Below are 14,722 nucleotides of genomic sequence, written 5' to 3'. Positions count from 1 at the left end.
TCTCTCTCTCTCTCCCTCTCTTTGTGGTAGGTGGGGAAAAGAAGAGGGGAAGAGGCAAAGGGAAAGGATTATGGCTGAATATTGAGACAGAACACCACAAATGTTAGCCATCTTCCAACAAATGTTTGAGGAATCCTGTTGCCTTTCATATTCCACTTTAAAACAAAATGTTATTTGAATTCTTTTATTTGATATCAGATGGTGTAGAGAAGATAAAACATATATGCAGACATCCATCACCATCTTGATAAACATGCCAATATTTATATATTGTATGTGTTTGGTGGGTTGAGGTACTTGGGATTAAAGTGAGTGGCTTGACTATGGTATCATTTTTACATAGAAGTTCCGTTCGATTCTTTCATATAGTTAGAAATGGAAAAGCATTTAGATTCCTTCACCTTCTTATGGATAGATCCATGAAGCCAATTTTTTCTCAAAGATCCTATTATTCCTATCTTCCCAAGAATCAAAACCGCTGCCAAGAAAGTATTGTCACATAAGATTTTGCTGCTGTAGCCTCCTAAATGGGAAGTTAGGGGAAAGGTTAGAAAATATTTCCTGTGGTGGGTTCCAACATCTACCCATAAAAAGTGACTACAAAATTTATGTGCTTGAGAAGAAAGATTTATAACTCATAGTGGAAAAGTTGTTATAACATATTTTTCCATAGATTGTTTTTGTGTATCACATTGTATCAGCTGATACCGAGTTGCATTGATCTAACTGAACTTGTGACTGAGACCAATACTTAAAATGTGGGTCTTTTTTTTTTTCCTAAATCAGAGAATAGAGTCACACCAATCTTGGTGCAAGGCCTGATGGAGTCACACTATCAAGGGGATGGAATACAGATAATGCTTGTTGAGACAATGTTTACTATATTGCATTGGCCTTCTAATTTGTCATTATTCTGCTACTAGTATGATAATTTGGACAATTGAATTTGTTGGAAGTTGGAGATTACTCCTGACAACTGATCAACTTTGTTATGCAGGGTGATGTGGAGTCAATTGCATCTAAAAATCCCAAAGAACTTACAGGACTTCTTGAGCAGATCTCTGGGTCTGAGGATCTCAAGAAAGATTATGAGGATCTTGAAGAGCAAAAGGCCAGGGCTGAAGAAAAGTCAGCACTTGTTTATCAGAAAAAAAGAACAATAGTGATGGAAAGAAAGCAGAAGAAAGAACAGAAAGAAGAGGCTGAAAAACATCTCCGCTTGCAAGAGCAACTGGTATGCATCATAAGGATTTTTGCAGATTTTTATTTTCATGTCTTTCTACATGTTGCAACTTATTTATATGCCAATGACCATATATTATATAAAGCATAGTTTATATATCTTCCTTACACTGCAGTGAGCCATCTATGGCTATTAAATATTAAAATATTCCATATGCTTCTCATAAGATTAACTGCATTTTAATTTTTTCTTTGTTATTGCCTTTCGGTTGGGGAGTGGACATACCCAAATTCTTTCCTTGTATACTTATATCTATTCCTTAAAGTTCATTTAATTTTTTGTTCTCATATGCTAAGTAGTTATCATGTACATGACTTTTCTTGGATGTGATTAATTGTTGTTAGCCCATCAATTAATCAAAGTTCATGCCATAAAAATAGAAGAAGGTATTGATATATCCATAGTTTTTTAACACCAACTAAATTTTGCAAGTTGCTAACATTTGCTATGTGGTAATTCACCATGTAAATTGTAGTACAGCATGGAGGTGGATTCTTTTCTAATATCCTTTCTTGTGGCTTAAGGGGTTAAAAATGTTGAAGGTACCCTCATAGGTTTTACTCTTCTGTTACCAAATGTTTTATTTGGTATCTACTATCTCATTATTCATTTCTGTTTTTCAAAAGATTCTTTTTCTTTTTGATGGACAAGCAAATCCATTGGAAGGCACCAAGGGCGGTGCAACCAATCATGAGTGATCTACTGAACTTATGCCTAAAAGAGGAGAGAAAAAGAAAACCATCCTTCAATATATACATATATATAAAAAATAAAGTTCCAATGAAAATGTAAGGAGGAAGCATCAGTGCTTCTCAGACACTCAACAGGTCAAGACTTTACAATAAGGTGTTTGGAGTCACAGATTGTCCCTGTAAAATGTGTGCCCTTGTTCCTTTTCTTCCAGATTCAGCATATAACAGGAGTAGGTCTAGTTCTCCACACTTTCTTCATACCCTTGCTAATAAATCTCCTGCGCCATCCTTTTAATGGTTTGATCACTAACGTTGGCATAATCCATACATCTCCCAAACAAAAGCAACACTCTAGATCATAGCAGATGAACTGCAATACAAGGGATAACAATCGGCCATTTCCTCTTTTCTTTTGCAGATTCAACTCCAATAAAATTCCCACTTGTTATGAGTTGATCAGTGGTTAGTGTTCTCTTCCTTGTTGCTTCCACCAGTTGAACTTGCCACTTTTCATGAGTTGATCAATGTTTAGGATTCCTTTCAAGAAAAATCACTTTTGAGGGGGCAGCCAGGGGTATTCTCTTCTGGAGAACTTGAGAATATCGGGGATGAACTTTTAGAGGATCTTGGATTTATTTGACAATATGAGACATTTTATATGTGATCTCTGTGTGTGTCTGTCTGTGTGAGGATGAGCACATGTTCTGTGTGTGCGTGCTCCTTCTCTTTCTCTTTGTGTATGTGTACCTGAACTTGAGAAAATCAAGGGTGGATTTTTAGAGGATCTTGGATTTATTCAATAAGGTGATTCATTTTATACTCTCTCTCTCTCACTCTGTGTGTGTGTGTGAGCATGCACTTCTTCTCTTCCTCTCTCCTCTCCCTCTCTCCTCTCCTTGAGGGTTTGAGTTATGCTTGTGTTATATAACTTTTGTACATTTATAAATATGTCTATATTTATTTCTTGTTACATACTCTTTTATGTAAAATTCAGTAGTTGATCGAAGCTCAAGATTACAGTCGATTGTTATTTTCTGCACATTGGTTTAGTTTTTTCCTTTGTCTCTCATGGTGTGGAGATTAATCTCTCTCTCTCTCTCTCTCTCTATCTCTCTCTCTTTTGTGATATGACTTTTTCATTATTTTTCCTGCAGAAATCCTTGAAGAAAGAACACTTTCTATGGAAGTTACTGAACATAGAAAAGGATATTGCCAAGATAAATGAGGATCTTGAAGCTGAGAACAAAAGCCGTGAAGATGTTATTCAAGAACAAGAAAGTTGTGAGCGTGAAGCAAGTAAAGCGAAGAAAGAACAAGCCAAATATCTGAAAGAGATTACTCAATTTGAGAAGAAGATCTCAGACAAAAATAATAAACTTGACAAGAATGTGAGTTCCTTTTGGTTACTGTTTATATTTCTTTATTTTTAATTTGTTTAAATTGGTTTTTCCATTTCATTGCATTGAAAGGTCAAATACAATGATGATGTGGGATCTTCTTCACTTTTATCCATATTTCGGGGCTTCTTGTACTAATACTTTTAAAGGCCTTACTCTCAATGTTATTTATTTATTTATTTTTGATAGATAAAAAGGAATATATATTAAAAAGGGCTGCCAAAAAAGCAGCCCAAGGTATACAAAAAGTATACAGCTACCACCAGCCTCCACCACAAAAGCACCAAGATGCAAAAAAGAAATACAACCAGCCCGCCCTCACCAATGGCCAACCAATCTAGAAAGCAAAAAAGAGTTAAAGGAACATCATCTAAGTACCCCTTTGCCTCCAACCAAAGATAAGAAATAAATGAACTTTTTAGCCTTTGGATAGAGAGCTCTTCCCCCTCAAAGGCTATTCTATTTCTCGCCTTCCTCTCAATGTTGTTTAGGACAATTAGCATTCAGTGTGTAGATCAAAAAAGTTTGTATAGCAATGAGAGGAGTTTAATATGGGATTGACGAGAGGACACCTATGAATTTTCTTATGTGGACTTAATTATTTTCTATAGGTCTCCATGTATAGTGGAGAAGTTCGTTCATTTTATGTTCAAGTTTTTTTGTAATTGTGGGGAGGACTTACTCATATACTTTTTATCCATAATTAAAAATATAAAGCCTAAATACAATAAAGGATGAGAAATCCTTCCAAAACTACAAAGATGATTAAAAAATAACTATTCTTTACGTTTCTTGCTTAGATTGCTAATAGAAACTATGGTTTTCTTGTCAAAATGTTAAATGAACAAAATTCATTATGGAACAGCTACATTGTATGTAGTAAATATCATCTCATATGTCATGCACAGTTTGAGGTTGAGTTTTGTTGAAGTTTTGACTTTTGACTACCCAAGATTGTGGTGTATTAGATCAGAAATTAGGAAGTTAAAATGGGCTTGGACCTTTGAACTTCGTTGGTTAGATTGGATGTGAAACAATTAGTGTCAGAATCTGTAAAAAAACTAGAACTTGCAGAGAAAAAATAAATAATTTGGGAGCTAAGAATTGAAGGAAGGCACACATCTATTTCACAAATGAGAATGCCTATTTATAGGCTTACAACCAAACGGAAATTGCAAAAAAATCTCAGATACTTTCAAATTTTATTGGCACTACTTCTACTAACTGAAAACAGAAAATTATGGAGCAAGAATCTGATATGAAACAATAACAATCTGTAAAAAAACTAGAACTTGCAGAGAAAGAATAAATAATTTGAGAGTTAAGAATTGAAGGAAGGCACACATCTATTTCACAAATGAGAATGCCTATTTATAGGCTTACAACCAAATGGAAATTGCAAAAGAATCTCAGCTACTTTCAGATTTTATTGGCACTACTAAAACTAACTGAAAACAGAAAATTATGGAGCAAGAATCTGATATGAAACAATAACAAAGACTAAGTCTAACTAAGGCTTTCTCAAACTTCAGAGGCAAACTCTCATGAGTTCTAACAATTAGCATGCTTTTGGTTTGTGGAATTGAAACTTCAGAATGGTACTCTACTTCCCATGGCAAGATTGGCGGTGGGAGCCTTACTGGGATTCTTATTACCTTGTTTGGATGTGCCTTAAATGAAGATTGGAATCAACTAAGACTAACAATCTAGTTTTCGGTGGCCATAAAAACTGCCTAAGAATTCATATAATTTTTTTAACAAGTAGGTCAAGATTTTTCTTTCTTTCCTTTTTCTTCTTTTTTGTTTGGTATTTTTTGTTTTGTTTTTTGTTTTTTTGTTTGTTTTTTTTTTTTTTTTACGAATTGCATTTTTCGTGGTCAACAAGTGTTGAATATGAATTAGGTCTTGAAACATGTCATATAATCATGGTCCACATTAAATTTTGAAATAGCTATACAAACAAAATGAAGTACATCTTTTAATTCCATACTATTTAATCATGCTAAACCACTCAAAGTTATTTGTGGTTGAAGTGTTAACCTGATAAGAGTACTTGGCCCTGTGGGCCACTGCATCCTTCCTGAAATAATGTCACACCATAGAAGCATGCTTGGCTTGTGTGCGTAAACCATTCGAAATTGTGTCCCCCGTATATTCTACACACCGAATCTAGTGGTATCTTGTCGAACCCTCTCAAGTCTCAGCCATTGTGATAAACTTAGGGATAGATTCGGTCAAATATATATATATGCACAATTAAGTACAGTTTATAAGATAAATCTCAAAGATCAACTAGTTTGGGGCTAAGCGTCTTTCCCCTCAAAAATAGTTCAGGGCTCTTGAACTCCTACCAAAGCGAGGTTTTATTTTTTATTTTTATTTATATTTTGTTATATGGGAAGTGACTTGGGTAAGGATTATAATCACTGACCAACTAAAAAGGAGATGGTGGTTTTTAGTGGGTTATTATGTATGTGCATTGTGATAAAGTTAGGGATGGATTCTATCAAATATATATGCACAATTGAGTACAATTTATGAGATAAATCTCAAAGATCAACTAGTTTGGGGTGAAGCATATTTCCCATCAAAAATAGTTTAGGGCACTTGAACTCCTACCAAAGCGAGGCTTTATTTTTATTTTTTCATATGGGAAGTGGCTTGGGTAAGGATCATAGCCACTGGCCATCTAAAAAGGAGAGGGTGGTTTTTGGTGGGTTATTATGTATGTGCAAAAATGCAGATAAATTAGTAGACCATCTATTCATCCACAGTGGGATAGCTAGAGAGCTATTCTTATATATATATATATATACACACACACACACACTTGCTATTCTCTTTATTTGACATTACATGGGTTCTCCTATTTGCGGTGATGGATTTATTAACCAGTTGGAATGGGAGCTTTTTGGGTAAGAAGAGAAGAAAGGCTTGGAGAACAGTCTCTCCTCGTCTTTTTTGGACAATATGGAAAGAATGCATTTGAAGAACCTTTGAAGGGGTGCAATGAAGTAACCAAGCTCTTAAGGACTCTCTCATTTCTAATTTGTACATGTGGTATGGTGGGCATCTACTATTTGACAGTCAAAATGGTCCACTATACTCGATAGATTTTTTTAGTGGTTAATCTTTTAAAATGGTAGGAATATGATGTGTTGAATGAGATGCACCACATCAAATTAATTTCTGTTGTAAAATAAAGTTGTTCTTCCACTAGTAATAGCCTTACCACAAACTGTAACCTTGAACCTATTTCCTTTGTTCCAGTAGACACAGATTCAGCCTCCCACTTGGAAGAGAGTATGGTTGATAAATTGCCTTGAATATGCATTTAGCCAATTACACAAGAGCTGCATATTGCTAGTACCTTCTAACCAACTGTAAGCTGGGAATATAGTTTGGTATATCCAATAGCATAAGGGCTACATATTTCTAGAACCTTCTAAATTAGTTCATTTGTTTGTTTATATATCAATTGGGGTGGGATTGGGAGGATGTCGGCCAAAAAACTAAAATATTTGCATCAGATGCACTGCTATTTGGGATTTTGCAATTGCTTGTGCATAAGTTAATGTTGTGATATTGCTCCAGAGATGAGGTGCCCCCTTTTGTTGGATTCCTTGTTCAGCCAATCACATGGTGGATATGCTAGCAAAGTGGGTAGCGAAACAATTGATGCCCTTTGTAGGGGATTTTCCACCCCTGAGTATTGATTTTGTATTAGCGATCACTTTTAGCTTAGCAGTGTCCTGTTTCTCTTATTTATTTATTTATTTTAAATAGGTAGTTTTGTCCTACTTTTGATCATAAGTGTGTAGTGGATGGTATTAAGAAGGAAGGATTTCTCATCCTTCTTTGTACTTATTTCATGGTACTTGTTATTAAATTTTTTGTTTTCTATAAAAAAGGTTAATGTTGTGGTATCGATCAACTTTATTTCGGAAGGAAGTACTCATTGAGATGAAGTACTTATTGAGACATGTTTAATTTCAAATTGGTGCTGAAATGTTTGTGGTGGGATCTACATAATAGGTATTTTAGAGGGCACTCCCTTAGTAGCCTTGTTCTTTCACTAACTAAAAAAAAAGGTTGTTATTCAAAATGTTTTGCATGAATTTCTATAATTTCTGTGGAAATGTGATATGACAAGAAGAATTTGTTATCTTGACAGACACCTCATAAAATATATAGCATGATAATTGTTGATATTCAGTAGTTTCTTAGAGCAGGATTCTTCTTTTTAATTTGTTTTTCTTTATTTTTTTAATCCATTACAGAATATCATATAATTTTAGGCCACAATTTGATATGCAAAAATTTGAATTATTATCTGTGCATATATTGTGTTTGAATGAAAGACTTTCACTACTCTCTGTTACATAGTCAAGAATAGTGATTCTTTTTTCCTTCTCCCTATGCTCCAAATCAGTGTTAGGATGGGTAATAAACTGAAGCTAACATCTTGCCTCTATTAATAATTTTTTGATAGGCAAAGATTGAATCTATTAAAAGCGCCTAACAAAAGAGTGCACAAAAGTATACAAGGTGTATACAAAGATCTTGCCTCTATTACTGTTATTCATGAATTGTTTTTGTTGAACTGCTACTTGCTCCAAAAGCTTAAAAAATATGTTCAACAATACGTATAAGCTTACAACCTTCTCACATGCAACTCTAGCCCAAGGACAAATGGACAAACCATCTGAGAGTGTTGAACCCAAAACCTCTCTGAACCAGAGCTCTTATACCATGATAGACTAAGCTTAAGCTTTTGCCAAATAGGCCCCTAGGTGTGTTTTGTGTTCTTTTTGTTGAACTTTTACATGGAGTGTGCAAGATTATTATTGAGGCGTATTGCAAATAATGTGGCAATTCTATTTATGATTTGCCTGGTATATCCCTTTTCACAGCAACCAGAACTTCTGAAATTAAAGGAGGAAATGTCACGCATAAATTCAAAAATCAAAAGCAGCCGTAAGGAGCTTGACAAAAAGAGAGAAGAAAGGAGGAAGCATGCCTATGATATTGAAAAGCTACGGAATGACTTGCAAGATGTGGCTAAAAGCCTGGATGATGTGAATGAAAAAGTTCAAGATGGCGGGGTAAAGCTTCAATTAGCTGACAGTCAACTAAAGGAATATAACCGAATGTAAGTAATTTCTGTAAGTTCGTTTTTGTCAATTTATGAAGCATTGAATTTTTCTATGATGCTATTACATATTCCTCTATTTGCATTGTTTCTGGGATATCAATTTTTTGGGGCTTAAACACTAAGGTATTTTCCAACACTGAGTTAAGATTTGGAGCTCTGTGAGGTGAACTGCTTTCCTGCAAGAAGTTTTCAGTTACAGTTGATGATTTGGACCATTGTTAAGTTAAACCCTTTCTGCAAATAAGTCCCATTGCATGACAAGTTGACTATTTAACTGAGAGCCAAATTGTTTTAACATGTTCTCCTAAAGACATAATATTTTATATATGCATTAACTTGTCTTATGATTGTGGACTTGGTATGCTTTCATATCCCCTGAGCCTGTGTACTCTCACATGTTCTGACTTCTAGGTGGCAGAGTTGGTTGAGATTTCTAGACCATACCATATGTCAGAAAGGCTACTGGATTGAGATAGTATGGTTAGATTAGTGGTGGCTTCTCTTTCTTTAAGGAAGCTAAAGGATTAATTGATGCCAATATGGGGATTAGGCAAGGGGATCCTGTCCTTTTTTTCATTTCTTTTTTTGTTTGTGGAAGTCCTTAGTAGGTTTTGTTAGAACTTAGCAGAGTGCCAGGATTAGGTATTGTAAAAAGTTCAGGAGTTGGGAGAGAGAATTTGTCTTTATCTCTAGTTTGCTGATAACTCCCTCTATTCCTCATCTGGAGAAGAAATCAAAACTCCTGATGTTAAGCTTATTCTTGGATCATTTGGGGTGTGTGTGTTGCGATTTGTCTTTGAAATACTTAGATCTTTCCCTAGGCTCTCATCCCAGAAGCCCAACACCATGGGGCCCTTGAGAAAGTTTCTAAGGGCTGGATAAGTGAAAATGTGTTTCTTTCTTTGGGAGGGGGAAAGACTTATGATCCAAAGCTTGTTTAGCTCATATCTACCTACCTTATGTCAGTCTTTACAGTCCCAATTAGTGTACTTGCTAGAATAGTAGGATTTCATGTCGATCCTCTGATCTGACGTTTGGGAGGTTTCTAGATCATTTGATTAAGTAGAAGGTAGTCTTTTCATGGCATCTTTAAGAAGTGTAGCCATCACCAATATATGTTTGTGGTTTCCATGGAATGGGCGTAATTCAGCTCCTTGCTTTATTTTTATAAACAAGTATAGTTTGTAGGATTGTGGTTGGGATGCTGATTATGTTGGAAGGTGCTCTCGCTGTTGTTCGTGGAAGCCTATTTCTCAGGGTTATCTGGATTTTTTAGGCCATGAGAGAGTAAGTGTTAGCCATGAACCAAATATTAGATTTTAGGAAGATCTTTAGTTTGATATCCAATTTTTTTAATATTTTCTGTCCATGTCTTCTTAGACTCTCAAGAAGTTGGAATGCCCTCATTTCTGTTGGTATTCTTTACAAACCTTTACAGCACTTGAAATTTGGAGCTTGCTTCTCTTCCAATGAGATTTTTTGTATTTTGATTGCAAACACATCCATGTCCTTCGCATGTGTTTCTAAGGAAGTCAATTATTTTGTCTTTTCCAATTAAATTTTGATGGCCAAGGAGCTACTGCCAACAAAAGTCAGAGAAAAAATCTTGTTCCCTAATAATCCCGTACCTCAATGTATCTAGAATAGTAGTAATTAGTGAAATGTTTGCTTCAAGGATTAGGCATCAGAAAACCCTTGGTCTAGACTGTCTTTTGTGTTTTCTGATACAGGAGACAGCTGATCGCGTGTTTTTTGTTGTAATTTTCATAGGTCTTTTGGCTGTGGTTGTATTTTCTGGAGGACATTCTGTCGGTTGTCCTGAAAGATATTCTGCACTGGGAAAGCATCCATAGTGTTGTGTACTGGTTATGCACTTTCAGTGTTTGTTTGGGTGATTTGGTTGAAGAGAAATACTTGAGTTTTCTGTCATGATGTGTAAAACATGACTTTTGGTAGAAGGATCGTGTCTGTTTCTCAACTTGAATTTGAATTTTGCTTTTTAAATAATTCAGGGGCATCCTCCTGGGCCTCAATATCGGAGATTGAGTGGTGGTTTGTTCATCTGGGGGAGGAAAGGAGATTGTTCTGTCTGTGAAGGCTCTCATTAAATATGGGCATCATTAAGCTTTATGTTGACAGATGCTCCTTAATGTCCTTATGAAACTTGGGTCAGGTGGGTGTTGGAGGATCTATCAAAGACCTCATGAAGGATGTGATGTGGGCCTTATAAGAATTATGCCTTATTAGCAAGAAAAAGCTAAGAGGGTGTTTGTTTTTTTAACTTTTTGCTGAAAGTAACTTGCTTTTAGACTTTAGGTAGTTTATTTTTTATTTTTTACTTTTTACTTTTTCTTAAATTTTTTAATTGAATAGAAAAAGCTAAAATGTTTTTTTTTTTTAAATGCTAAAAATCACCATAACTACAGTGAACCAATTGATTTTTTTTGTTACTTCTTAATACTTAATAGAAATATAATATTAAAAAAAAACAAACAACTTAATGCTTAACACTATTAAGTAGTATTTAGTCTTAAGTTTTATTTAGAATTAAGTAAAAAAAAAAACAAATACCACCTAAGTCTTATTAGCTATAAAAGGCTATTGTGCATCTCTATAATCTGAAAGTTTATCTGATTATATGGATTATAATGCAATAGAAAGAGAAAAACATGAGGTTAATTGTGAAGCCTGTATCTATTAAAGAGTTGTGTCTGACTCAGAATTGTTGTGCTCATGACAAAAGTTTTAACTGGCTGATAAATGGGCAGCATGCATCATCAGAATCTTAAGGCTATGTTTGTTTCTCGGAAAATTTGAGAGAAAATGCAAGGGAAAGAAAATTGAAAGGGAAAGTAGAAGGAAAGAAAATGTGAAGAAAATAAAACATAGATTCAAAGTCAATAAATTATTTTTATATGCTATTTCAAACTTCTTTCACTTATTTTAACTCTTTACTATAAAGATTAAATAATTTGAAAATGTATAAGTTTGTAACTAATTTTAATTATATTTGATTTTCTTTGTATTTTCCATAGTATAACCAAACATGAGAAAATAATTTTCTTTAGCATTTTTTTCTTCCCTTGGTACTTTCCGTGAACCAAACATAACCTAAATGGGGTGGGCTATATGATTATTACCCTAATCATATGTCCTAGAAACTGAATGGGGTGGGCTATATGAATTTTCTTATGAACTATAATGACATGTCTTGTGGCATTTTTTTTGGCATCATGGACAGTTGACTGGTGCATGCTTCTACCATTGCCATCTTGGATGTGCAAAGATGAGGATTTTTCTATTTCTTATTTTTCTGCCGAATGTTAACTTTGAAATTTTAGTATCTTAGATTTTAAAATCATCTCCTTTTTATTCAGCTTGATAAAGCCTTAATTTCAGCTACTTGGGGTTGGTTAGATGAATTTCTTTCACCTTTCAGCTCCGTTTTTTACTACTATTATGGGAGGCTTTTTCCTGTTCAGAATTTTTATTTGTTCTCATACTTCCTTTTCCCTCCTGGAAGGTTTTCACACTCTGGAGAAAGTAGAGTCTTCAAAGTATGACAGTTTGCTTGTTGATTGTCATACATCCTTGCCTACTTTCATGTGTCTGTATTTACATATAATTTGTACTGCATATGATTGTAAATGAGTTTATAATAGTGGTAGCAATTAATTAGTAATTGTGCTGGTGTCCATGGCTGCTCTATCCATTGTCATGTATAAACCATATAATTTAGTGTTACTTATCTGATAATGATAAAATCTGAGTGTTGGTTTATTTTTTATTTTTTATTTATTGCTTCTATATCAACCTTTTCATTTGTATATATGCGTGCATGCCTGTGTGAATAAATTATGCAAAATTACAGATTTGATGTCTCTGGAATTTGATATTTGTAATTTCATGGGTTGCTTGGTTGTTCCACATGGGAAGTCAAAAAATTATTCAAATATTTATGCTATCTAAAAACTGAAATGGGCTTATGTTGTAGAGAACATTAATATTCTGTTTAACCATAAAGTACATGCATGGAATCATTTTTCTAAAAAAAAAAATTTCAAAATGGGCTTGTCTTGTAAAAAAGAAACATAATATTCTATTAAACTATATGTTACATGTGTGCAATGTGCTTGTTCTACAACAGCCCACCCACCTCTCTCTCTCCCATCTTTTGATCCATTTATCATATTCCTGGATTTCTTGACTTAATCAAATTACTTAAATTTAAAGCTTGTGGGCTAAAAAATGCCTTGAAATTGTCATTTGTTCTTGATGTTGCAGTAAGGAGGATGCTGGAATGAAAACTGCAAAGCTCAGAGATGAGAAAGAGCTTCTAGATAGACAACAGCATGCTGATACTGAAGCACGAAAGAATTTGGAAGAAAATCTTCAAGAGCTGACAAATAGGAAGGAAGAACTAGATTCACAGGAGGAACAAATGCAAACAAGACTGAAAAATATTCTTGATGCATCTGTCAAACATAAGAAAGATCTCACACAAGAGAAAAAGGATCTACGTGAGATGCAAGATAAACTTGGGGCTTCTAGGTAAATCATCTTATTGGCATTGTAGATTAACTATTGCTTTCTTAAAAGCTGATATATTCTTTTTTGTAGGTTAATCTGTGAGCTATCTGCGTCATTTATATTGATTAGATTGATGTTTTCTATTTAAGACTTTCTGTACAAATAAGAGATAAGTATTTTTTTTATACAGGAAAAAACATCAAAAATATAAGTTGAGAATTAGTGAAATAGAAGACCAACTACGGGAATTGAAGGCTGATAGACATGAAAATGAGAGGGATGCCCGGTTGTCTCAAGCGGTTGAGACACTTAAGCGCCTCTTTCCAGGAGTCCATGGTCGAATGACTGAACTTTGTAGACCAACACAGAAGAAGTATAACCTTGCTGTTACTGTTGCTATGGGTAAATTTATGGATGCTGTAGTAGTTGAGGATGAACACACTGGAAAGGAATGCATCAAGGTACTGCTTACATGAATAATTGATTTCTGTGGGCCATCTTTGCTGAACTATTGATAACATGTTATTATATTATTTCCATTTGATCACATCCTTTGTGCAGACAGTCTCCAAATATAGTTGAGGCCCACCCAGTATCCTCTCTTAATTCGGGAGATGCCACACAACTTTCTACACTTTCTGAGTTATCTTTTCTGTTTGTTTGCGACATGCTAGAGTAAAAAGGAAGATTGGCTCTCCCTCTTCACCCCAAGGAATATCATATATTTGCAAGGTTCTGTGTTGGCTGCTGATTTGGCAGATCCTTTTTAGCCCTCTACTTAATATTCTTAACCCTTCATTGTATAAATACATATATTATGGTAATCATTTGGTGATCAAAAAGTCAAATAAGTTCAAATAAATTTTGTTGAAGGCAGTAGAAAGTTTCGAATGTTCTTTTGGCCAGGAAGGTTAGGACAAAGTTTGGAAATGTTGGTTGATTGGTAGTTAAATGGCATATATTGTCTCTTGATGGCACCCATCAAAAAATATATTGTCTCTTGATGGCATGTTCCTTTTGAAAAGAAGTTGGGTTGAATTGGTGTCCAAATGGGAAGACTGTTGTGATTAAAAATGTGACACATTGTGTGCACATACATTTAAAGGCCTATCATATAAATTGTAAAATGGTTAGTACTTTGGCATGGATTGTTCTACATAGCCAAAGTTGAATGGGTTCCTCCTAGGGGCATAGCCTTCTTTAAGGGCTTTGGAAGCCTACAAAAGGGAAGATTCTTTGGCAGGTGACCGTTTGTCCTTGATATGGTTTATATGGATGGAGAGGAATGTGAATATTTTTTAGGATAGATAGAGATTTGTGGATGTCATCTTGGACTGGATTTACTTTTTCTCCTCCCTGCGGGCCTCAATAACCAAGTCTTTTGCTGATATTCCTCTATATCTCTTAATGCTAGATTGGAGGAGTCCTTTGCTACTCTATTAGGTAGAAGAAGAAAGTTATGATTGATTGGTTACCTCCTCTAGTAGGTTCAATAAAGTTGAACTTTAACGGATGCTCTTTGGGTAACCCTGGCCAGATAAGTATTGGAGGTGTGATTAGAGATCACTCTAGTAAAGCGTTGAGAGCTTATTCAAAACATGCAGAAGAGGGGCTGGGTATCAAGGCAGAGGTATTGGCATTATTGGAGGGTTTTCTGTAGGCCAAAGCTTCATGCCTATTCAATCTATTTGTAGAGGGAGATTAT

At 34.8% G+C, this 14,722-nt stretch overlaps 1 protein-coding gene across 1 annotated transcript in view; it reads left to right on the top strand.

Annotated features, from left to right (window-relative positions):
• LOC100263447 (structural maintenance of chromosomes protein 1) overlaps window positions 1–14,722 on the top strand; it is a 58,315-nt gene that overhangs the window by 25,262 nt on the left and 18,331 nt on the right. Inside the window, exons 2-6 of the mRNA XM_059737965.1 lie at window positions 998–1,234; window positions 3,090–3,323; window positions 8,246–8,484; window positions 12,772–13,038; window positions 13,208–13,478. Coding sequence (XP_059593948.1) covers window positions 998–1,234; window positions 3,090–3,323; window positions 8,246–8,484; window positions 12,772–13,038; window positions 13,208–13,478 — 1,248 coding nt within the window. The remainder of the gene's footprint in view (window positions 1–997; window positions 1,235–3,089; window positions 3,324–8,245; window positions 8,485–12,771; window positions 13,039–13,207; window positions 13,479–14,722) is intronic.

Source organism: Vitis vinifera, chromosome 7 (assembly GCF_030704535.1).
Source record: "Vitis vinifera cultivar Pinot Noir 40024 chromosome 7, ASM3070453v1".
Lineage (NCBI taxonomy): Eukaryota > Viridiplantae > Streptophyta > Magnoliopsida > Vitales > Vitaceae > Vitis > Vitis vinifera.
The sequence above is the reverse complement of the archived record's forward strand: the minus strand, read 5'-3'. Positions and strand labels throughout refer to the sequence as shown.